The 23,873-nt window shown below is 47.8% G+C and overlaps 11 protein-coding genes and 1 non-coding gene across 12 annotated transcripts; 7 read left to right on the top strand and 5 right to left on the bottom strand.

Moving 5' to 3' along the window:
- Nucleotides 1-329: 329 nt before the first annotated feature.
- On the top strand, nt 330-1,540 carry C8R40DRAFT_1164359 (uncharacterized protein; the record flags this gene model as incomplete). Its single annotated transcript, XM_046230484.1, has 3 exons — nt 330-823; nt 921-1,315; nt 1,386-1,540. The coding sequence occupies 3 exons, from the start codon at nt 330-332 to the stop codon at nt 1,538-1,540; spliced, it is 1,044 nt and encodes a 347-aa protein (XP_046092022.1).
- Nucleotides 1,541-1,898: 358 nt separating this feature from the next.
- On the bottom strand, nt 1,899-2,367 carry C8R40DRAFT_1164358 (uncharacterized protein; the record flags this gene model as incomplete). Its single annotated transcript, XM_046230483.1, has 4 exons — nt 1,899-1,952; nt 2,039-2,062; nt 2,134-2,259; nt 2,332-2,367. 4 exons carry the CDS (start codon nt 2,365-2,367, stop codon nt 1,899-1,901), a joined length of 240 nt encoding a protein of 79 aa, XP_046092021.1.
- An 853-nt stretch (nt 2,368-3,220) lies between these two features.
- C8R40DRAFT_1232990 (uncharacterized protein) lies at nt 3,221-7,469 on the bottom strand (the record flags this gene model as incomplete). The annotated part of the gene is made up of 10 exons (XM_046233322.1): nt 3,221-3,446; nt 3,506-3,751; nt 3,820-3,939; nt 4,061-4,155; nt 4,286-4,360; nt 4,430-4,484; nt 6,166-6,373; nt 6,599-6,964; nt 7,028-7,156; nt 7,216-7,469. 10 exons carry the CDS (start codon nt 7,467-7,469, stop codon nt 3,429-3,431), a joined length of 1,566 nt encoding a protein of 521 aa, XP_046092020.1. The 3' UTR covers nt 3,221-3,428.
- C8R40DRAFT_t22 lies at nt 4,883-4,983 on the top strand. The gene has a single exon. It is a non-coding gene; the product is annotated as a tRNA-Lys (tRNA).
- A 159-nt stretch (nt 7,470-7,628) lies between the features above and the next one.
- On the top strand, nt 7,629-8,350 carry C8R40DRAFT_4317 (uncharacterized protein). Its single transcript, XM_046235048.1, has 5 exons — nt 7,629-7,695; nt 7,755-7,868; nt 7,940-8,030; nt 8,145-8,186; nt 8,249-8,350. The coding sequence occupies exons 2-5, from the start codon at nt 7,834-7,836 to the stop codon at nt 8,312-8,314; spliced, it is 234 nt and encodes a 77-aa protein (XP_046092019.1). The 5' UTR covers nt 7,629-7,695; nt 7,755-7,833; the 3' UTR covers nt 8,315-8,350.
- Nucleotides 8,351-9,175: 825 nt separating this feature from the next.
- On the top strand, nt 9,176-10,146 carry C8R40DRAFT_1064717 (uncharacterized protein; the record flags this gene model as incomplete). The annotated part of the gene is made up of 4 exons (XM_046225577.1): nt 9,176-9,271; nt 9,453-9,510; nt 9,640-9,812; nt 10,018-10,146. 4 exons carry the CDS (start codon nt 9,176-9,178, stop codon nt 10,144-10,146), a joined length of 456 nt encoding a protein of 151 aa, XP_046092018.1.
- Nucleotides 10,018-10,820, top strand: C8R40DRAFT_1261534 (uncharacterized protein). Its single transcript, XM_046233831.1, has 2 exons — nt 10,018-10,254; nt 10,309-10,820. Exon 2 carries the CDS (start codon nt 10,364-10,366, stop codon nt 10,760-10,762), a length of 399 nt encoding a protein of 132 aa, XP_046092017.1. The 5' UTR covers nt 10,018-10,254; nt 10,309-10,363; the 3' UTR covers nt 10,763-10,820.
- A 1,144-nt stretch (nt 10,821-11,964) lies between these two features.
- On the bottom strand, nt 11,965-14,578 carry C8R40DRAFT_1032489 (uncharacterized protein; the record flags this gene model as incomplete). The annotated part of the gene is made up of 3 exons (XM_046223264.1): nt 11,965-12,680; nt 12,741-13,468; nt 13,521-14,578. The coding sequence occupies 3 exons, from the start codon at nt 14,576-14,578 to the stop codon at nt 11,965-11,967; spliced, it is 2,502 nt and encodes an 833-aa protein (XP_046092016.1).
- Nucleotides 14,579-14,699: 121 nt separating this feature from the next.
- C8R40DRAFT_1232986 (uncharacterized protein) lies at nt 14,700-18,592 on the top strand (the record flags this gene model as incomplete). The annotated part of the gene is made up of 4 exons (XM_046233321.1): nt 14,700-15,275; nt 15,418-15,531; nt 15,681-16,866; nt 16,941-18,592. The coding sequence occupies exons 1-4, from the start codon at nt 14,751-14,753 to the stop codon at nt 18,590-18,592; spliced, it is 3,477 nt and encodes a 1,158-aa protein (XP_046092015.1). The 5' UTR covers nt 14,700-14,750.
- Nucleotides 18,593-19,440: 848 nt separating this feature from the next.
- On the bottom strand, nt 19,441-20,437 carry C8R40DRAFT_1164352 (short-chain dehydrogenase/reductase; the record flags this gene model as incomplete). Its single annotated transcript, XM_046230482.1, has 2 exons — nt 19,441-19,652; nt 19,726-20,437. 2 exons carry the CDS (start codon nt 20,435-20,437, stop codon nt 19,441-19,443), a joined length of 924 nt encoding a protein of 307 aa, XP_046092014.1.
- Nucleotides 20,438-21,008: 571 nt separating this feature from the next.
- On the top strand, nt 21,009-22,060 carry C8R40DRAFT_1164351 (uncharacterized protein; the record flags this gene model as incomplete). The annotated part of the gene is made up of 2 exons (XM_046230481.1): nt 21,009-21,579; nt 21,636-22,060. 2 exons carry the CDS (start codon nt 21,009-21,011, stop codon nt 22,058-22,060), a joined length of 996 nt encoding a protein of 331 aa, XP_046092013.1.
- A 653-nt stretch (nt 22,061-22,713) lies between these two features.
- Nucleotides 22,714-23,704, bottom strand: C8R40DRAFT_1064712 (short-chain dehydrogenase/reductase; the record flags this gene model as incomplete). Its single annotated transcript, XM_046225576.1, has 2 exons — nt 22,714-22,922; nt 22,993-23,704. The coding sequence occupies 2 exons, from the start codon at nt 23,702-23,704 to the stop codon at nt 22,714-22,716; spliced, it is 921 nt and encodes a 306-aa protein (XP_046092012.1).
- Nucleotides 23,705-23,873: the final 169 nt, after the last annotated feature.

Below are 23,873 nucleotides of genomic sequence, written 5' to 3'. Positions count from 1 at the left end.
TGAATGTTTCGGCTGATAGATGCCATAGCTAATGCCACGCAAAATACGAAGAGAACGGCAAGTCACAAGGTGGTAAGAGGTAATCCCTTATAAGCGTCATTGCTGTATTATCCATTCATAATTCGAATTTTCAGCTTCAACCCAGAACCAAGCAAAGAGCAGTGGTATTTGTATTCGTGCGTTCCAAAGTGACGAGTGGCTATATAAGCTCACAGAGGTAGACTTCGAATTCTTTCTCTCTCTCTCTCTCTCCCTTTTTTATTCGCGTACCGTTAAATACGAGATTCTAAATCGCGTACTCTGGGTATCCCACTGCATCGCACTCACAAATGTCTTCATCCGAAGAACTCTCCGACCTCTCTCTCCCTTCTATCCTCACCCAGCTAACTGAACAAACCCTTACTTCTCAACAAGAATCGGGATCAACACCCCTACTATCCTGGTCCCCTACCACTTCCTTCCTCGTCGCTACACTGGTGTTCACACTATGTGTCCGCCGTGCCTGGAGGTTCTATTGTACGGGTACTTTGTCTGGATCTTCGGAATCGACGTATCATAACGATCTGGATCATGATGCTTATTACCATCATCACCATGATTGGCACGCGCCTTGGCCCCGAGTGTGCATAACGATGCGGGAGTTATGCGAGAGGGCGGAGGAGGTAGATGAGGTCCTGGGGAGTTTTAAGACGTCGATGATGATGGGTACAACGAGGACATCTTCGGCCGTAGTTACAGGTGAAGTCGCGCGCAAGAACTTTGGCTATTTCGACGTGATGCAACAATGGGAAGTGATGATGGAGTACGAAGAACGAATGATGCGGTGAGTATGCAACATCTCATCGAAAGATGAATAAGAGCATTGATGTCTTGTCGTGATCTTTCCCTACTCTCCTGTTTTTCTTCTACTCATGTGGTAGTATCCAAGAAACGATCCTCGATCTCTCCCTCGAAACGCATAACCTACATGATATCCACCTTCAGGATCCCTCGACTCTTCAGGAAAAATCTGTACAACTTTATCCGGAACAAACTCCACCAACATCTGAATCACTTCCGACATTATCTATACCGATGTTCATACCGACATCCACTGTACCGTTATCCCTACCAACGTTCATACCGACATCCATACCAACACCCATACGAAGACTGTTCCTGAATTGCATATACCACATACGGAGAATCCGGAGGATCGCAGAATGTTATTGTGATCTGAGGAGGTTGAGGACGGAGATCCATGTGAGCATATTTACATCTCCCGATATTCCCTTGCCTGTCCTTGATATCGCTGCGGGTCGACTTGTGGGCAGGCGTATGGTTGGCTATTCAATGTCGTCACGGGTGTCTGACCATGTTTCTACGCTTTGCTTCTATGATTACAGATTTCAGAACAGATGAGTCGGAGAGAACAGGTTCGGTGGGGCTTGCAGGTATCGAAGTTGAGGCGGGCTTCCATGCCATAACTTTGGGTTTCGACCAAGCTAGAGATAAGTACAGTAAATACACAAATTTGCAAGATACATGGCATACTACGTAGGATGAGGGGTCAAGTTCGTATATGCGCACAGGGCTCTTCGGTGCATATACGCACCTTGACATATACGCATCTTGACTCCTTGGTCGCAATCCACAACTCTTTTGCTAACCTGCCAAACTTGAACATGATTCAAGTGATTTCACCAGAATAATCATAATATCACCCATCGCAAAGTATAATATTCGCTGCATTTCAGCCTGAGGATACTATGTAGTTCCAAAAGCTTTACCTTGTTTACAATTATCGAGTTGGGCCCAACTCTTGGCTACTAATTTTTACAATGATGCCATGCCACATCGTTCATGATTGTGACTTCTCGTGCGATTCATCTCTATGACCTGAGTGTTCACCCAATCATTTACTCCGTGACACCGTCAATATTCTGTTCCTTGTATGCAGTCTCCTTGCCAGTCTAAAAGAAAAGAACGATCCCAAGTCAGCGTCTATAATTCCCCCCAGAGAATACAGAGGAGCACTTGCATTATCATTGCGGATCACGTAGCGAGGATCTTCGGGGGTAGCCTGGATCGATGTAGGTGAACAAAAACTGTTAGGAGACACAAAAGATAGATAGAGAGATAGATACAACGTACATTAACTTTAACACCAGTATCACCAGCGGGTCGTTTATGGGTGATAACTTCCTGAATCTCTCCCTCGGTGGTGGAAGTCGTGCCTTTGCCCCCGCCTATGGCTTGGTACTGGACGTGGTCACCGGCCTACCAGAACGAAACGACACAGAGTGCAATCGGTATTTATGGTAAGGAGAAAGAATCGACGAAGGAACATACCTCGTAGGTTTGGGTGTGGTTTCTGTTCGAAGACATAATTGGTTGGGTTTTGTTAAATGCGCTGTGTGGGGTGTGTTGGTGCTGTGAAGACTTGAGATGGGGGATATACCCCGAAAACACATCTGCTTTTATACCCTTTTTACGAACGGAAACGTAAATCCAGTTGAATAATAAGAATACATGACGAGCCCCGCAAGACGATGATGCGACAGTGTGGTGCAGGCGCTGCAGAAAACATCATCTATGACATCGAAAGTGGGGGGATCGGAGCCTTCATGACGATATTGACGACCAAGAGGAGCATTTATTAGATGTTTGCCGAAGATATTGAGCTCCATTTTACATAAATTTAGAGTAAATGGGACTCGGTGTCTTTCGAATGATTGTATTGCACATATATCTGGGGAAGTAAACAGTGGGGTGGGGTCAGGCATCGTGCACATGAATGGTGGAGGGTGTTGCAGGGTGTTGCTCACCACAAAATATCGCTTTAAGTATGTATGTACTCCGTCCGAGTCAGATGCACATTCCTGTAGATTTAGCTTGGTGTACATAGATTGTCCCGACAGGCTTGTATGGTGGTGCTGAAGCTAAAGCCAACGCCGGGCCAGGTAGGTATACTTCACGTTGTAGATCATCCATCCCTTCGGGCACTCTGTTCGCGCTAAACCAAACAGCTGCTGTAGTACCCGCTCAAAAATCTTAATGTGTGTACGTATCCCGTGTTTTGAAGCTTCAGAGCGGGATACCCTGCGTGACCGTTCTTGCGCATGAAGCTGGGTGCCTCTTCTCCTGTGACTAACCGGCTGGTAGACGTATCAGCTTCCAGATTCCGGTGAAACACAGCACAGGACTTGTGCCACTTATTCGTCAAGAACCTCGTTCGACACTCGCATCGAATCGTAAAGATATTTTCGGGTATTCAAGCAATAGTTTGAGAACCACAAGTAGTCCTAAGTTACAAGTAGTCTCAACAGCGATTTAAGAAACGTACAGTTGACTTGTTCATTTGTCTTTGATATATGTTTAAATCATACATTGTCCCCAACTCCAACTCCAATTCCAACTCCCAAGTTCATGGAATTTGGATAGATAGATTACATGAATTTGGACGCCTAGAAGTCATTGTCAGATAGAATCATCATCAATCATCACGCCAACCACAAACACTCACCAAACCAAGCATCCCACTCATCCCACCAAGCCCACCAGAATTCCCTCCGCCCATCATCGAACTCATCTTACTCTGAACAAGCATCTTCATAACCATCATCCCAGCCCCATTCACTGCATCCTGTTTCGAACCCGAAGCCGCGCCCCCGGATTGATCGAAAAGCTTCGAAGCTTCCGCCATCGCCATGCTGATCAGCTCGCTCTTGGACCCTCCACCTCCGCTGCCGGAGGTAAACTGTTTGAAGATCTGTAGTGGTTGATGCGATTGGCGATCAGGATAAGGAAAGTTTCTTGCAGGAGTAGAGAAAGACGTACCTGGAGCGCAGCAGCGCTTCCCATGGATCCAGCACTCAAGGAGCCAGCATTACCCCTCTCATACGCTTCTTGATGGGAATTCGTAACGTGTTCCTCATCGATGGGTTCTTCGTGTTCTTGCTAATGAGACGAGGGGATCGTTAGAATCATACACATATCCACAGATCAAGATCAAGGATACGACTACTACTACTACTACTACCCGTGGTGCCCTGACGAAAAGAAACTTGCAAACACTCACCGTGTTACTCTTCACATAGTTCATCGCATGAGAGAACATCCCCGAGTCACCAGATCCGTGCTGTTCAGCGGTTTGGACGACTTCGTCGTGGTTGACTTGTTATGTGTGCATGCGTGGGGTAGTAAGTGGGATATGAGAACCGGGAAGGAGAAGTTGTCCATCGATCGATGATTAATGATAAGAAGAAGAACATATTATACAACGAGGAAGTAATAATCCACTCACAGCTTGGACGACTAACACCCTGAGGACGATTATCAGGAGAATTGTATTCAGATCCTCCGGTCTTCGAGACGTCGGCTGGATGGATTAGATTAAAAGAATTAGCAAGGCAAAACTGAAGAATATATAGTTCAGGAGATCACGAACATTGAGAAGCTTCATAAGCTGCGTAACCTTGTTTCGCGAGATTCATGAACGAGTCCTAAATCATAATTCAATGAGTTTGGTTTGTTCATCCAGGATTAGTTAGGAAGACACACCATAGCTGTTATCTACTGGTGTAATCGATCTCAGGAAGAAACAGGGAAGAGAAGATGGTGGTGGTTGTCAGTTGGAATGAAAACCGTGAGTCCGCTTGTCAATCCAGCCTGTCGTTTGTGCTGTGCATCGCTTTTGCCTTTTTCCATAGGGACAAACGTGATGTCATTGATGCGCCCAGCCGCCGAGAAATGTGCCGAAGAGCCGAGGAGCCGGAGAAGTCAGAACATGAACATACATCGCCCTGGATACTGGGATTACTGGACGAGAAGGTGGAGGCGTACTTTGAGAAGGGGGGGGGAGAGGAGATGAGAGGTAGGGAGTCGGTGACGAGAATTTACAGCCCGCCTAGCTCAATCGGATAGAGCGTCAGACTCTTACTTTTCTGGTTGTTTGTGTTGTCGGGTATCTGAAGGCTGCGAGTTCGACCCTCGCGGTGGGCTATATGAAGGTGTACCTCCCTTTTTTTGTTCTATAGGTTCTTTGGAGGTTGGTTAAGAAACTTAAGAGGCGCATGATCATTATCCTTGTAGTAGTACTATCATCCATCCATCACCATCCTATAACCAACTCCTCCGCTCTCCCTCATTCAGATGATGAGTATGGACCATGCATGGTCTTCTGGTACCGTACTCACCTACATTCAAGTTTCCAGTTCCGACACGGTTTGTACTTCCAAGTACGGATTCTACAACTACATATCTTCTTCAAGGTATCATGATGAGTATGTATATTCTGAACACCCACACTTCAAAAAGTCACACCTCAACTTAACTCAATTCTGACCTGTCGGAACACTTACACTTGGGAGAACCAAAAGACCAGCAGCCAAATCTGTACAGTGTAACCAAAGCCAAAGCCAAAACCTAACTAACCCCTGAGCACCCGAAACCAAAGCCAAAGCCAAAGACAAAAATATTTCCTTTGATTCCATTGTTATTCCATTGCGTATGTTATGTATGTATACACATACAGTCATCGTAGTATACAAAAAGAAGTATTTGGTATGATTACAGTATGTATATATGGTAAGACGATGTGAGGCAATAACAAAACAAAACAATGCATTATGCATTATGATTATGCATGAGGATGATCCACAAGGAAGCAATGAGGAACAGAGGAAGTGAGGTAAGCAAGGAAACCAGGAAGGAAGAGAGAGGAGAAAGGAGAGGGGGTATAAATGAAATATAAGCATAACTTTGCAGAAAAAAAGAGATGAGAAGAGCGAGTAAGACAAACATATTTGGATAATAGTATCCAAAACAGTGGAGGAGAGGACGGAGGATTGATCAATCAATCAAGGATGATGATGAGGTAGGAGAGGCATAAGTAGAAGCAGCATAGTAGGAGACATTGTCGACATCGACAATAGCAGAAGGATAAAGGATAAACAATGAAAGCAAGTACAAAAGTCATATGTGATTGAACGGAATGCATGGGCGACGACGAGACGAGACGAGAGGGATGGAAATGCATAGTACTCCGACATGGAACAGAAACAGATTAGAGTAAAGATGTTATCAGCGACGTTGGTGGTGGTGGTGGTGGTGTTGCCGTAGGTTGCCATCAAGTATATCCCCTGGAGTCGGTGATTCACCATCGCCTTCAGTGAACATACTAACCGCACGCTCCTCATCCTCCCCATCCCCAAACAAACTATCCTCTTCTTCACATTCCTCCTTAGTCAAACTCCCAGATGCCGACAACGCCGGTGTCGAAGGCAACGAGGAGGAGGAGGACGACGACGACAAAAGGAATACAGAGAAGAAGACGCATCGGAGGAACGTATAACAGGATCCGGAAACCAGCGGATATTTCCGGTGCGAAACCCTGGGATATATAGGATAAACCAGATAAGATCAAGAGCTATCTTATCATAGGATAAAGTAGAGGCGATGAGAGCGGGCCGATGAACGTTCTAAGTTCATCCTTCCTGTTCCCGACTATCATATTGGAACTAGATTTTTCGTCGCACCTACCACACCCACCCGCTCCTCACAGCTCCGGCGCCGTAGCTGATAGCTCTGGGCTTTCCCGCTGATCAGTGTTGCCTACCCGCGCGGGCCCAGCCCTACCCGAAACCCTCTCCACTCTCTACTGTAAGTTGCAGAAGAGCTCTGCCGCTTGGTGTAGAGCCACCATATCCTCAATGTGATGGTTGAGCCAGCATCGGACATGCTCCTTGAAACCGCAACAGAGTTGAGCGCTGTTCGGAGTTGTTTGGTTGATGGGGATACGGCGGGGGAGGAGAAGTGGGAGGAGGAAGGGTCAGCGAAAGATACAGCGCGCTTGCGTTTGTTCAAGTTGGGGTTTGGAGATGGGAAAGTGGCATCGGTGGGTGTGGCTGGTGCAGAGAATGAAGCTTTGAAGGGGTTAATAATTCGGAGGGTGAGATGAATCTGTGATTGAACCCAGTCAGTACTAATAACGTGCGACACAAGAAATCAATACCTTTCTTTTCATTTCTTACCATCACTCGTATACTCCCCTTCCTCCTCCTCCTCTTCTTTCTCTCTCTTGACCCCTTTACTCTTCTTCCTCCTCTTCTCCTCTTCCCTAACCTCCGACCCGACTCGTAACAGCCACCGCCAACTCCGTCGGATGCAATTAATCCTGATAAAGCATCTTCCCAGTATACGCTATCCCCGTGAACGTCTGATTCTCCAACGCACTCAGATGATTCGCGTTTGCCGAATACGCCAACCCCATCCCAATCTCGGTCCCGGAAGCGGAGACAGAGGTTGGAGCCGGAAGCTTGGCTCGGTATCCAAGACAGGATAGCTGTAGAAGATTCGGTAAAGCGGTGGCCACGTCGATGAAAATTGGCAAGTGGGAGTGAAATGGTGCTCGTGGAAGCCACGGTCCATTGCCTCGATTGAAACTTTTCATTATCTCCATCGTTTGCACAAAAATTTCCAGCGGCCATGACAAGCAACATTCCAGTACTTGCTAACAGCGAGGGGAACTCTTATCGCCACCGTCTTTCCCTTCGTCTACCTCATCCGAAAAAATCAAAGGCCATTTCTTTAGCCGCTTCTGTGTTGCCCTGCCTTTGTTGTTACTCAAAGATTGCTTGTTTAAGAGCATTCGCAGATGCTTGCAGATGTCTGCGAAAACTTTATGTAAGTTACAAGGAGAGGAATTGTAATAAGGTGTGTCGTAGGTGAAATTCACAGCGAACAAAAGTTTCTGTCGTTTAGCACCAAAACAGTTTCTCTGTATCAAATCGACCTTCCGCGATAGTGTTTTGACCGGGAGGGGACAGACCAAGAGGGTACCTTGATGAAATTATGCTGTACGGACAAACTATTAAGGGTATACAAAGGTGAGTCATGAAATACTATGGGTCGTCCATGCCACAAAGTTTCTAAACTTCAAGTTCTCCCACTGATGTAGTGTCGGGATGAATACGTATTATCAACTCCAGGGCCTGGTTGTTGCGATTCCCCAAGTCTATAGTATGAGCATACTGAACAAGCCGATGAGAGTAGGTCAATCAAATTTATGGTAAGGCTGAAATAGTACGCGCCTTAATGTCCTTTTCCAAAGTGTGTAATTTCTTGCTCAATGAAGAGATAAATTTGACGCGTCGCAAAGATAGGTATCGGGTCCAGGGCGTGTTGTCATCTTCCAAAAAAATCTTGTGAGCATCTCGATTTATTCTATGTAGTCGTACATCAGGCTTAACAATTTGTCTCGGCAAAGGGGGCTCACCGACGCAAGCGTTTTTCGAATTCAAGAGCAGCATGCCGCCTAGTCACACATGAGTGACCAAGTTTAAAAAAGGTGGAACAAGCACATACCGACTCGAAGATTGGTCGTCATTAAATGCAGAGATCACATCATTTGCTGTGAGTCCAATATCTCTATATTCCACTATCACCTTCTGAACCGCATCAATACGATGCTGAAGCCCGTTGAGCGTCACCGTGGCATGAGGAAAGCAGGTGCGCAGAATGATCACGGTGGTGAAGAAGGACAATAATGTCCAAAAAGTTGGACTCGAAGTGATCGGGATATTGGTGAAGATTTGCATGAAGGTTTCGGAGATGGAGAATTTCATAGTATGATACTAGTGAACAACTTGGTTCTACTGTCCCAGTTTGGATGAACTGGGACAGTAGAACCAAGTATTTATATGGAAAGGTGGGTGGGAAATAAGCAAGATGCAGTGAGGCTTGGCTAGGTTACGAGGCTGTAGTTTACGGAAGTATCGTCCTTATATACGCCGCTGCATACAATTTTGATTTCCTTTTATGGTAGTAGTTTCACCTTATTTGGCCAAATGTAACACTGAGTTGAATTGTATTGATTTCTTGTGACCGGCACGGGATATCACGGGACTGTCACCCTCTGTCACAATTACTTTTTCTCGTCTCATTCGGTTATTCCCTGTTACTCCATATGTAGATAAGTAAATTTACTTTTATTCTGCTTTTCTCAAAGAATCAATGTCGGCGCCTGAAAGGCGCCCCCGTTTTTTTGATTCCATAATATTTAATTGATATTTAATAACCCACAAGGAAGGAGCCGAGTTTTTGCCATGCACGGTAGTGCAGTGGCCTACAATCGCATGTTTCTCGCCTCCATCGATTGACGCAGTTTTCGTTCCATACCGCAAAATACCACAACATGGCTTCCTTCTTGGCCCGGCTTGTCCCTCCGTCTGCTCATTACTCTGATTATCTCATCATTCTCAATGTCCAACCACCTCATCCGAATGTTACTGTAAAAATGGAGTTTGTTTATACACTGTTTTTTTTCAACTGATAACATTAGGAGAATCAGCGAAGAATTTAGCTGCATAGCCTGGTTTCGCGGGATTCATGAACGAGTCCTGAAACATAGCTTGATGAATTTTGGTTTGTTCAAAAAGAGAAACATAGCTTGTGAAGACATACCAATATAGCTGCTATCTACTGGTGTAATTGATCGGGAGGAGCCAAGAAGAGAAGATGGTGGTGATTGTCAGTTGACAAGGACCGTTTGCCCTGGTATTATTCGGTTGGTATTCATAGGTGGTTCAAAACTACATACATCCTTATTAGGTTGGACTAATTTCTCCTGCATTAACGTATTGATCTTCTTTAATCCAGCTGATCCAGCCTGTTGTTTATGTTGTGCAATGTGCATCGTATACAAACGTGCTGTTATTGATGCGCCCAGGCGCCGAGAAGTGCAATTCAGTAAAGGGAGCCTTATCGATGGAGTGATGTACAAGGCGTCCTTCGAAGAATACAGTGATCTTGGAGTCCTTGATGCACTTACTGTAAACTTGTTTTACTGAGCAGAAAATAATATCATGTCTGTCATCATTTTCCAAATACGCTGTAATCAAAATTTGTCCTTGAGCATTGATTATAGTGAGCTTAAGTGATCATCATAACATGCTATAATTTGATTCTAGATATTTAAATTTGAGACATTGTGACATAAGAAAGAGTTGCAAACAAAACTTGATGTTTTGTATTAAGGACTCCAATTGCAAGGATCACTGTAGATCCAGGGGAAAGGGAATGCGCCGGCGCTTCGCGTATGATCTGAATTTCCTCATCTCTTGGATCACTACAATAGACGCCAACGGAGTGGTAGACGCTGGATGATTATCGATGATGATTTGTGATGGGATGGAAATGGAAATGGATAGTATGATTCTGAATGTTGAAATGAAACAGCGCAGAGTAGAGTTAAGTAGAACAAACAGAGATATGGTGAGAGGGGGGATATAAAAGATAATAAATCTTGCTGAACCTGATGCGAAAAAGACCACTACAAGACCAGAGAACAAAGAGGAACTTGATAATGACCTAGACCTGGCGTATGACATCCCTGAGGAGGAAATTCGGGGAATGTGTTATCAGCGACGTTCGTCGTCGCGTCGTGGTGTTGGTGTTGTTGCCATCAAGTATATCTATATCCCCCGGACTCGGAGTCGGTGATTTCCCATTCCCTCCAGCGAACACAACCACACCAACCGCACTGCACGTTCCTCATCCTTTCCATCCCCGAACAAACTATCCCCCTCCCCTTCATCATACTCACCTTCCTCCTCAGTCAAACTCCCGGACGCCGACAACGCCGGTGTCGAAGGCAACGAGGAGGAGGTGTTGTGTGACGACGACAACGACGAAGGGGATACACTGGGAAACGCGGCATGCAGATCCTACAACTACATACATACTATCTTCTTCTTCTTCAAAGTATCATGATGAATCATGAGTAATAGTTGAATCATGAGTATAGTATGTATATTCTGAACCAACCCCCACTGGCACTTCCAATTTTCACCAAAAGTGCTCACCTTAACCCGATTTTGAAAATAACGTTAAACCAGCAGCAAAATCTGTACAGTGTAACCAAAGCTAAAGCTAAAGCCAAAGCCAAAACCTAACTAACCCCTAAGCAGCCACACCCGAAACCAAAGCCAAAGCCAAAAACAAGCAAAAAGTTATACTTCCATTGATTCGATTGATTCGATTGTGTGTGTGATTCCATTGTGTGTGTGATTCCATTGTGTGTGTGATTCCATTGCGTATGTTATGTATGATGTATATACATTCATCGTGGTATACAGAAAGAAGTATTTGGTTTGATTACATTACATTACATTATATCTAGTATGAACAATGTGAGGCGATAACAAAACAAAACAATGCGTTATGCATTATGCATGGGATCTATGATCGATGAGGAACAGAGGAAGCGAGGTAAGCGAGGAAAGCGAGGTAAGCGAGGAAAGCGAGGTAAGCGAGGAAAGCGAGGCGAGGCGAGGCGAGGAAAGCGAGAAAGGGGGGAGGGGGTATAAATGAAATATAAGTATAACTAGTTAAGGGGAAAAGGAAATTAAGATGAGTTGAGGACGGAGGACATACATGAATATGTGGATAGTAGTATCCATAACAGTGGAGTGGAGGGGAGGAGGAGGTGGATTTGACTGAGGAAGGAACAGGAGGAGCATAGGTAGGAGAAAGCATAGGTAGGAGATATCAACGACATCGCGAGATGATGATGATGATGATGATGGACGTTGATGATGATGATAGGAGGAGGATGGACGATGAAAGCAAGCAAGTAAGAAAGCCATATATGATGATTCGGAATGCATGAGCGACGACGACGAAACGAGACGTTGGATATTAGATGTTAGATGTTGTCGACGAGGGAAGGGATGAGGAGGGATGAGGATGGAAATGGAAACGCATAGTACTCCGACGTGGAACCAAAACAAATTAGAGCAAAGATAAGAACAGAGAGGGGATATAAAGATATATGCCAATGATGATGCACAATGCACAATGCACAATGCTGATGCAAAACGTAAAACGGAAAACGGAAAACGTAGAAAAAGCGTAAAAAAAACGAACAAACAATTCGGAGGAGTCTGATGCTGATCGGAATTTCATAATGAATAAAAACCCATCTCAAGCATTCGCCGGAGGCGCTATCGCTATCGCTCCAAACCTTTCCCTCGTCGGTGTGGGACCGGCCCACGGGACTTGAGGTTGAGTCTGGGACTGGGACTGAGCTTGAGTCTGGGATTGAATTTGGGATTGGGATTGAGGCAGAGACTGAGTTTGTGATTGAGTTTGCAACATCGCCACGAACGAATCCACATCCACATCCACATCCCCATTCCCTGCACCAACCCCAGCCCCTGCACCTCCATCCCCACCTCCAAACGACCCAAACCCGAAATCCACATTCACATTACTCCCAAACCCCGGGTCCACGAGGAAATCCGGGAACCCTTCCTCAAGATTAAATTCCGAATCGAGGTTGAGGTTGAACTCGGGAAGTGAAGGGAACGACGAAAAATCGAACGTGTCAAACGACGAGGATGTGTTCGAGTTCGATGTGTTCGGGAATGCGGATGCGGATGTGGGGAATGTGGATGTGGGGAGTGTAGGGAATGTGGGGAAGGAGGTGAGATCAGGCAGAGAGGAGAGGGAAGAGAGGTCTGGGAGTGTGGGGAGGTTGGTGGGAGGATAATCAGGGTATGTATTTGTATTATCAGCGACGTTCGTGGTCGTGGTGTTGTTGATCGTCGTGGTGTTGTTGTTCGTCGTCGTGGTGTCGTTGTTCGTTGTGTTGGTGTTACCACCAAGTATATCCCCCGGAGTCAATGCTTTCCCATCCCCTCCAGCGAACACACCAACCGCACATTCCTCCCCTTCCCCTTCCCCATCCCCGAACAAACTATCCCGTTCTTCAGATTCCTCCTCAGTCAAACTCCCAGACGCCGACAACGCCGGTGTCGAGGGCAACGACGAGGACGAGGAGGACGACGACGATGAAGGGAATACAGGGAACGCGGAATGTAAATCCGGTATCGTAACATCCACATTAGCGTTTCCGCTGAAATACGCAAGCCTGTTAGACGCATCCCCGTGCTCCTGCTCCTGCTGCTCCGAAGAGCGGATAACAGGATCCGGAAACCCAAAAAACAGGGGATCGATCCAATGCCATTGATTCCCATAGTCTTTTTCTACTGCGAAACCCTGGGACTGGGACTGGGACGGGGGGGATGTTAGGGATGTGAACCACGAATCTAACACGGGTGCAGGGAACCCGTCGAATGTTAGTGGTGGGGGTTTTGGTATTTGTGATTGTTGTTGTTGGTGTGGTGTTTGTGTTTGTTGTCTGTGTTGGTGTGGTGGTATTTGTCCTTGTTGTTGTTGTTGGGGTAACGGCATGGGGGTAGGATCGGACACGCTCCTGGAGACACCGGCAGAGTTGAGCGCTGAGCGGAGTCGTTTGGTTGATGGTGATACGGTGGGGAAGGAGGAAGTAGAGGCGGGGTCAGCGAAAGATACAGCGCGTTTGCGTTTGAGGTTTGTGTTTGAGTTTGGGGATGGGAAAGTGGCATCGGTGGGTGTGGTTGGTGCAGAGGATGAAGGGGTCGACGAGTCGGAGGGTGAGGTATATCTGTGTTAGGACCCAGTCAGTACTGTACGAGTGAGGCAAGAGAAATAATTACCTTTTTCGTTTCTTCCCATCACTCGAATATTCTTCCTCCTCCTCCTCCTCTTCTTCTTCCCTCTTAACCCCCCTACTCCTCTTCCTCCTCCTCTCCTCCTCCCTAACCTCCTTCGCCATCTCGCCCAACCCGGGCGTCCACTGCTTCACCCGACTCGTAACCGCCACCGCCAACTCCGTCGGATGCAACTTATCCCGATAAAGCATCCGCGCCGTATCCGCCATCACCGTGAACGTCTGATTCTCCGACGCACTCAAATGGTTCGCGTTCGCCGAATACGCCAACCCCATCCCCATTCCTACATCACTCGTATCAACCACAGGCTTCACAAAAAACCTCGTCGCAGCAGCAACCAGCTCCTTCCGCGTCTTATACTTCGGCACCTCCGTGATCCCGTTCACCAGGTTATTTATCGGGTTCGGGGGTGGGCCGAGGGTTTTGTGCGGTCTTCGTACACCTGGGGTGCCTTTCCCGTGGGTGAGGGCACCCCCGCCTTTGAGGCCGCTGCGGCCCTCGATGAGGTTGGTCCACCCGATTCGCCGCCGGACGTCGACGAACCAGGCGTCGATGAGGCGCCGGGGGGTGTTGGTGGTGGAGGCGATGGTGTCGCGGATGGTGGTGGAGGGGTAGGGGTTGTGCAGGTTGGAGAGGAGCCAGGTGTAGGAGGGGGGGATGTAGGATGGGAGGTTGCCACTTGGCAGTTGGGAGGAGGAGGGTGATGGGGAGCGAGTGGCTCGGGAAGGGGAGGGTGAGCGGGAGGTTGATGGTGTACGTAGTTCTGTTGCGTCAGCAGCCAATTTTTGTCGCAGTTCCAGTGCGAGCTCATCTGATTGAAGTTCCAAATTCATGAAAGTATCACAAAGAGCTTGCATGCATTGGCTGATACCGATTGCTCGCTCGCTGGTGTCAGCACTCAATGTACCCGCGTGATGACTCCCCACAACATCTTTGTCAATGGTTCTCCAATTTAGTAGAACGTTGTCTACGTCTGAGATATTCAAGCCACTAAAAAAATCGTCGATGGTTGAGAACAGTCGAGTGTCGATGTCGGCTTGCATCGAAAGGTGATGAGAAGTGGTAGGTAGGGAATAATATGAGGCCGGAGGATTAAAAAGACGAAATTAATTAAAACTCCGCCCATTGTCCAGCGTGAGAATTTTGTTCCTTTTACAACGAACAATGGCTCGCTGGATTTTGCTTTTACCGTAACGGATTTCGCATTGCTCGTTCATGGCCTATTCATCATCCAGTATGGATGTCCAACAACAACTAGAAGAAATACGTCGGCAGATCTCCACCTCACATGTTTTACTGAAGAGCAACCACGAAAAACGTTTTGGTCCTGTGGAGACTCAAAGTGAACCAATGATGGCCATCGACATTTCCCCTCTACAACTTACCATTCCTGCTACTTTCCATGAATACGTGGAACTTCATCTCTACTCTTTCCGCACTCGTGAAATCCTAGCCTGTCGACTTGAGGAAATGATACAGGACTACGCTAACCAGTTCGACTGTTCCTGGCGTAAACTTGCACAAACTCCTGCTCCACGACTTCGATCACTATTACCGGATGTCATAGAGAAGCTTCGAAACGGTCTGCAGTATCATTTCGAAAATCAGGGACTCCCCGCAATTATGGAGAAGGTCAAAGAATTTGCCAAAGAACACCCACGCCCTACGAGTACCACACCCCCACCCCCACCTCGCCAATCCTCCATCCCAGCATACGAAGCACCCGTCCCATTCAACAACGTACGTCTCTTCCTTCCTTCCTTCCTTCCTTCCTTCCTTCCTTCCTTCCTTCCTTCCTCCTTCCTCATTCCCTCACCCAACCAAACCAACCTTACCTAAGATAACATAACATAACAAACCATCTCACTCACTCACCACACAGGAATACACCCCCATCCTCGAAACCTACTTCCAATACGACCCCTACCCCACCTCTCGAGACCGCCAGATCATCGCCGAGCGCTCGGGTATGACACGGCGGCAGATCGAAGTTTGGGTGAGTTCTTACGTTTACTTATCTACCTTTGTTTCGTTCCTTCCTTTCTCGTCGTATCTAATCCCATCTCATCCCATCCTATCCTATCCTATCCACATCGTATCCACGTTTACCAACCCCTTCCTTTTCCCCTTCCTTTTGATGCACAGTTCCAAAACCACCGCCGCACCGCACGTCAATCCGGCATAACCCTCCCAGCCAAACGCCCCCCCGGGGCCATCGCGCCGCCGGGGTTGGACGTCCCGTTTGGTGTTGGGCAAGGTCAGGGAGGTCAAGGAGGTCAAGGTCAAGGTCAAGGAGGACAAGGAGACGGACAAGGACAAGGACAAGGACAAGACCAGTCAAGTGGGGAGAAGAAGAGAAGAAAAGCAAGAATGTTGGACATGTTTAACATAAATTCCAAAGGTTCCTCATCCATCTCCCCTGGGAGTGTGAGTGGGAGTGGGAGTGGACAAGGTATGACACCAGACGACCCGATCCAAATCGACGGTGTACCTTCCTCCATGACGACGTCGATGATGATGATCTCAGAGAATTGCGACGACGAAAGTCGAATGGGAATGACATTAACGAATGCCGGGCACGGCATCTCCATCCTCGAACCCATCGACGTCGTGGAAAGGATGGTGAGAGAGAAAGAACGAAAAGCGGTAGAAGAAGAGATGAGGGAGGAGAGGAAGAAGTATTTGAGTGTTATCGCTCCTGCTTCTTTCAATCAGGATAGTCACCCTATCTCGACAACGACGACGACGAACCCACTTGATTCCCCACTCCCGTCTTCCACATCAGACACGCTGTTCCCAGCTCCGTTCACTCGTCCCCCGGCTCATCTTCAATTTCGATATCGCGTCGCACCCGCCGCGGCGTCTTCCTCGTCGTCGTCGTCTTCGTCCTCTACACCTACCACTGCACCCACACCTCCACCTACAAATGCAGCGTTCTCCCCCTCCAACGACACCGACCCCCCTATCACCGGAACCGTGCGCCCCATCCTCCCTCCCCCAACATGGACCCGTCTCGCTCCTCCCACATCCTACCAAGTCCCTCCTCCTCCCACTTCCACCACTCCCTCTACCCATCCCTCTACCCATCCCTCTACCCATCCCTCTACCCATCCCTCTACTAAACCCAAGAAGAAATCCAAACGCCCAACAAAGGAAGAACTCCGCCTCCTCGACGAATCCAAACGCCTTCTCGAGATCGACGAGGCGATCATGATGAAACGATTGTGGTTTTGCAGTTTCGACGATAGAGTGGAGAGCGGGACGATTAGAGCCCAGGGGGGGGTGTCGACGTATGAGTCGATTGCGGGTGGGGTGGTTGAGAGGGAGAAAAGTGGGTGTTTTGTAATTAGGGAAATCTAGCTTTTAACTGACCCTCCCCTCCCTCTTTTTTTCCTTTTCCACTAGATACGGTTTCCGCAAACTCAAACTCAAACTCAAATAAACCCAAATCCCCCACAGCCACATCCAAAGCCAAATCAATCCTCCAAAAACTCGGCGTGGGACTCGACGCCGCGACGTGTGCGTATACCTATGTCTTGCCGAAGGCCCCGTTTTGGGCGTTGGTGAGGGATGGGGGGAGGGGGGAGGGGTGTTTTTCTACTTCGTCTTCGTCCTTGTCGGCTTCGTCGGCTTCGTTTTCCTCCGGGTCTGACTCGTCGGCTTCCTTGTCTTCCTTGTCTTCCTCGCGTGACTCGTCTTCGTCGTTTGACTCGTCGATGTCATCTAACTCCCCCTCCTCCTCCCCGCCGACACCCTCCTCCCCCCCAACAACACCCCCACCCCCAACCCCAACACCACACGAATTCCCCCTATCCGTATCCCTATCCGTACCCTCATCCCACAAACCCACCCGAAAGGGGCTCAAGAAACCAGCTGCGCTCGGTCCGAAACGGAGGCCGCGGAATGCGCCGAGTGGAAGTAGGAATGCGACGGGGGGGTTCACGGAATTCGCGACGCCTGCGTCGTTGAATGTGAGAGAGAGTGCGAAAGGGAAAGGAAAAGGGAAAGCCAAGGCTACCTCCTTTGATAGAGACGAGTCTACCTCTTTCTTTCCCTCCACCTCCTTCTCTTCCTCCTCATCATCTTCATCCTCTACCTCCTCCTCCGCCTCCTCCCACTCCTCCTCTTCCTCCTCCGCTTCATCCTCCTCTACCTCATCCTCCGCTTCATCCTCAATAATAATCCCCCAAGGCTTCCCAGACGGATTCACCCCGTTCTCGAATAACGCGATGGCGGGGTATTATGATTTTGGGTTTGGGGGGCGACCTTCCTCTTCGTCAGCATCGTTGTCGTTAGAGTCGCAGTCGCAGTCGGAATCATCACAGTCGCAGTCGGAATCACAGTTACAAGCACAATCGCAACGAGACCAGATAGGGTTCACGTATGCGTTTGGGAATCCTTATCCTACCACCGGCACCTCCATTCCCTCCTCCTCCACCTCTTCTTCCACCTCCACCTCTTCTTCCACCAACACCACCTCCACCGTTCCCACCAACACCACCACCTCCTCCTCCACCGCCGCTGTTGCTGACACCACCAACACCTCCGCTAACGGCCACGTTGACCTTACCGCCACCGCCCACAACGAGATCGACGTCCAAGGTATCGACATGAACATGCTCAATGCTTTGTTCAGCGGGGATCTTGGTGGGGCTCGCGTTGGGGGGGGTGGATCTGTTGGGGGTGTTGGGAGTATCGGAAACGGTGTCGGAAGCGTTGGGAGTGTCGGAAATGGTGTTGGGGGTGGTGTTGGAAGCGTTGGAAGTGGTGTTGGGAGTGACGGAAGCGTCGGAAGTGCGGGGACGAACCCGTACTTGAACCCTATGACGATGAACATGGGGTCTCTCGCTTCCGGGTCGATTGGTTCAAGTGGGATGGCGGCGATAGCTGCGTTCGGGGGTATGGCTGCGATGAATGCTGGGATGAATATGGGGATGGGGATGGGTGTGGGTATGGGTATAGGAGGTATAGGAATGGGGATGAGTGGGATGGGTGGTATAGGAGGTATAGGAGGAGGGATGGGGATAGGAGGTATGGGTGGATGGTCTTCTTCGTGATTTGTGATTTGTGTTTTGAATAATCTGCTTTGTTCTGTTATGCGTTACTATGTTTTTTCAATGTTTTTTTCGATGTTTTTTCGATGTTTCCTTAGCTCTCTCCTCTCGTGTTTTATATGTTCTGTTTCTGTTTCTATTTCTCTCATGTCTCCTCTCATCTCATATCTCCTCTCCTCTCATATCTCCTCTCCTCTCACCTCATCTCCTCTCATCTCATATCTCCTCTCATCTCCTCTCCTCTCATCTCCTCTCATCTCGTCTCCTCTCATCCCGTCTCGTCGCATGGTTCATCCTCTTATTCTTCGTTCACTTTTGTATCAATAACAATAACAAATAACAGTTATGGATAATAATAATAATACACAATCTGTATGTATATGTACTATGTAGGTTATATATACATAACCAACTATATCCCACTCGACTCGACTCGGAATATCATTTCATTTCGTCCTTCTGCTTTCTATCTGTGTTTTCTGTGTTTTCTAGCCTTCTATGTAAAGTTTTATTAGCCTTCTTTGTAAAAAGGCACATGGTATGTTATTCCTGTTATGTTATTCCTCACCTCTACCTATGTAACTCTGATCTAACTTGACTCTGATCTAACATCTAATTCTGATCTACATGATTATAATTATGTATGTTGACTCTATCACCCGAGTTTTCACTTTCTTGTATTGAAAACGCTACCACGGTAGTAGGTACCGGTTGAAACTTATGATTAACTTGCTGGAGATTGAACTAGTTCGAGTGATCTTGGAGGATAAATAAGCAGTAACAACTGATCCCAAAACTAAGTAAGCCCCTTCCTTCCTACCTACCTACCTACTACTTCCTACTTCCCCTACCTACTTCTTCTTCTTCAAAAACGACGTCTCAGAGATCTCCGTCAACCCCTGCACCGCGACTTTCAAGTAACCCGTTTCCTCTTTCAACCGTTTCGCGATCACCTTGTCCGCTTTCAACTCCTCCACGTCCCAATGCGCCCACACGAATCGACCATGTAGCCACGCTGCCTCTGGGGAGGCAGACCATACGGCGAAGTCTGCTGGTAACGCCACTAAAATAAAACAAAATTAAACGGTTTTATTTATTGAGGACGTTGGAAAGATAGTAGTGTGAGTGATGCGTACTTTCATCCCAATCAAAAAGATCCTTATCGATATGCTTAGCCACAGTCTCCGAATACAGCACCCCCGGGTGGAATGAGATAATCTGCACATCCTCCACAGGATGTTCGTCCGCGATCCTCCCAAGCAGCGCAGTGAACGCCGCCTTGGACGTAACATACGGGTTCTGATTCGGCGCAGGGTTCATCTGAATCCCCGCCGTCGATATATTCACGAGATTCAACCTCTGACCTACCGGACGTAACGGCTGGTTTACGAATTTGGCTGTCATAGTGAAATTACCCCCAACGTTGGTGTTGAACGCCTCCATGACGTCTTTCCTCTCCATTTTCAGCGTATCGGGTCCCATGGGATAGAGATGCATGGCGTTGAGCACGAGAACATGGACGAGGATATCGTGTGCGTTGAGATGATCCCATGCAGAGCCCGCGGACGCCTCGTCGCTGATATCGCCCTGCCGAGCGATGAACTCGGTATTCGGGAATTCCCCGCGCAGCTTCGCTACCGCGTCTTCCAGGACAGCGATCCTCCGCCCCACGATGATTATTCTGGAAGCCGTGGCTTTTGCGAAAGACCGTGCGATTTCGAAACCTACACCGCTGCCCCCGCCTGTGATGAGCACCGTCTTGCCGGCTTGGCTGAGGGAGGGGTTCGATGAGGAGATTGCGGGGTAGGTGTCGTGGTGGAAAGTGCTGGTAAGGGTGGTAAGAGCCATGGTGGGGATTTTGTTCGGGGAATACTACGTTTTACTTATACCATGCAGCGATTACAGCTACTATGTAGGGATCTTTGATGAGTAATAAAGACTGCATACTTTAGCCGAGTGCTTACAAGTGTGTGATTGAATGTTTACCCAACCCGAGTGTGCCGGGAAACTAACGCAGAGAAGTCTGGCCGCGAACAAACTAGAACCTACTGGAACTTATCGACTCGAAACTTACTTTCATTTCAAAAGATAGGAAATGACCACCAACACAAGAGTCCTGATTCTGAGCATAACAATCGAATCGGATGGAGAAACTTGTGGTGCTGATCGTTAGGGCGTTTGGAAAGTGTGTTTGGTAGCACGACCACGTGTTCCAAACATTGACGCGTCTTGCCAGGAGTTCCCTACACTTTTGACTCTTTATCTGGTACCACAATCATCTCTCTTGAGATCTCTCTCTCTCTCTATCATTCACTCATCATTGACCTTGTGAGTCATTGAATATAAATCAAAGTATAATATTCAACAGAACACCATTACATTTGCCTCAGATCAACCGTTCCGATTTCGTTCAATCCGAATGGGAGTATTTCAAAAGATCGTGGACACGTTTAGGAGGACAGTGAAGAAACCACCGCAACCGCAAAGTGATATCAATACCGTCTCATACTACCAGTACTTTCTTCCATGTCAGGACGAGGACACCATCCAAGTTGAGGATCTCCCCAGAAAACGCAGTCCGTGTGTCAATCTCAAAACGCTTGAAGGGTGGAAAGACTTTCAAGTGAAAGGCAACGTCTTGTTTACGGAGGATGACTTCACAAGTCCTGAACCGTCGCGGGTGCGACATGTTACATCTGAAACTAATCAGCCTGAGAGACTACACATCCGAGACGACACCATATCCGAACCCGGGGAGCTTACACTTAACTCTAGTTCCAACCACGTACATCCAACAACAAAATCATTCTTGTGGGGTTTTCTCCAGCGTCATTGGCAGCTCCGCTGCATTATAACCGGTATCTCTCTTCTACAGATCCTGAACGCCTGTCATGTCGTAGAAAGGAAGTATAGTAAACAGGATCTTGTAGCCATTTACCAGGCCATTGGAGGTTACGTGTTCATACATTCAAAAATCAACATCTTGCCTAGTACGTGCTCGTCGATTCGTCTCATACCTTTTTTCTCAGTATTTGAGTCGTTCTAGTGACTTTTGGGATGCACATCGCATGGGATGGCGGCTTGAGAGATAAGGGAGGAAAAGAAGGTGAGAGAGAGGGTAAGGGAGGAAACAGTGGCAGAGGAGGAAACGATGGACAAGACGGCGGGCCAAGCGAACTGGGAGATCTTCCCCACGAAGGGATGGTAACACACTGCGCTGTGATGGAAGAGGTGTCTTCGACGTTCGCCAACGATGGCTCGGCACACTTTGACGGAGTTGTAGTTGACCACCCCAGACCAATATCGACAGCCAGCATGACTGAAGCACAGTCCATAGCGGCAGTCTGGAGAAATCCACACAATGTTCTCCCAAACCATCCTCACCCCCTGCGTTACTACCTCCCCCTTTGGAATAGACTGGGAAATGGCTTTGCCAAACCTTTCCTCCATTGGTCTGTAACCAGCTTATGAACTTTAACAAACTTCCTCATATTCATCATCCTCATCATCATTATCACGATCACAATCACAATCACAATCACGACAATCCCAGATAGATTTCACTTATGCATTTGGGAACCCTTATCCTACCACCACCATCGCTGACACCAACGCCGACACTGAGATCGATGTGCAGGGTATAAGGCATGAACATGCTCAATGTGCTACTCAGCAGGGATCTTAATAGCACCACCAACACTAAAACCATGCATATGCAGGATTTCATCGACCGTGCAAGCGGTGCAAGTGCTGGAAGTGATGTGGGGACGAACTCGTATTTGAACCCGATGACGATGAATATGGGTTCAATTGGGTCGACTGGGATGCAAACTTATGTATGTAAGTACATAAAGGGATGTTAATTCCTTCCCTCTATCTAACTTTGATTTACATAACTTCATCACCTATCACTTTCTCGCATTCAACCTGCATTCAACTTAACACTCTACGGTACCGGTTATGATTGACTTACTGAACAGAGTTTGAACCAGCTCGAACCAGCTCGAGTTGTATACAAATGCTGCTGAAGAAGATTGGAAAGGCAAATATATGGGGAAAGTAGTACATACAACCCGATCGCGTCGCGCAATGCTTGCAAAGCCCTTCTTCCCACTTCCTACTTCCTACTTCTTCTTCAAAAACGACGTCGCAGAGATCTCTGTCAACCCCTGCACCGCGACTTTCAAGAAACCCGATTCCTGTTCCAACCGTTTTGTAATCTCCTTGTCCGATTTCAATTCATCCACGTCCCAATGCGCCCACACGAATCGACCATGTAGCCACGCTGCCTCTGGGGAGGCAGACCATACGGCAAAGTCTGCTGGTAACGCCACTAAGTATAGTGAAGAAGAAATCAGTTTTATTTTTTTTGGACGTTGGAAAGATAGTAGTGTGATGCTTACTTTCATCCCAATCAATGATATCTTTATCGAAATACTTGGCTCCACTCTCTGAATAAAGCGCACCCGGGTGAAATGAAATAATCTGTACATCCTCTACAGGATGTTCGTCCGCGATCCTTCCGAGAAGCGCAGTGAACGTCCCTTTGGAAGTAACGTATGGATTCTGAGTCGGTGCAGGGTTCATCTGAATCCCTGCCGTTGACACGTTCACAAGATTCAGCTTCTCGCCTACCGGACGTAACGGCTGGTTTACGAATTTGGCTGTCATGGAGAAATTGCCCCAGACGTTGATGTTGAAAGCCTCCATGAGGTCTTTCCTCTCCATTTTCAGGGTATCGGGTCCCATGGGGGAGAGGTGCGCGGCGTTGAGCACTAGGACATGGACAAAGATGTTGTTTGAGTTGAGATGATCCCATACAGCGGTTGTGGAAACCTCGTCGCTGATATCACCCTGTTGAGCTATGAACTCTGTGTTTTGGAATTCCTCCCGCAGCTTTACTACCGCGTCTTCCAAGACGGTGATCCTCCGCCCCATGATGATTATTCTGGAAGCCTTAGCTTTTGCGAAAGACCGCACGATCTCGAAACCTATCCCGCTGCCTCCGCCTGTGATGAGCACCGTCTTACCGGCTTGGCTGAGGGAGGGGTTCGTCGAAGAGATTGCGGGGTAGGTGTCGCGATGATAAGTGTTGGTAAGGTTGGTGAGAGCCATAGTGGTGATTTTTTTGGGTAAAAATTGTCTAGGAAATATGATTTATTTATACCCTGGCAACGATTTTTTAGAGCTGCAGGACCATGAAGGATAAATGACACGTAGGAGCGTGGGCCTTGTAAGGTACTTGATGAGTAAATACTGAATGCTTTAGCCAGGTGCTTACTGA

This window comes from Lentinula edodes (assembly GCF_021015755.1).
Source record: "Lentinula edodes strain Le(Bin) 0899 ss11 chromosome Unknown C8R40scaffold_1, whole genome shotgun sequence".
In the NCBI taxonomy this organism is placed as follows: Eukaryota; Fungi; Basidiomycota; class Agaricomycetes; order Agaricales; family Omphalotaceae; genus Lentinula; species Lentinula edodes.
Note: the sequence above shows the minus strand (reverse complement) of the source record. Positions and strands in the feature narration are given on the sequence as shown.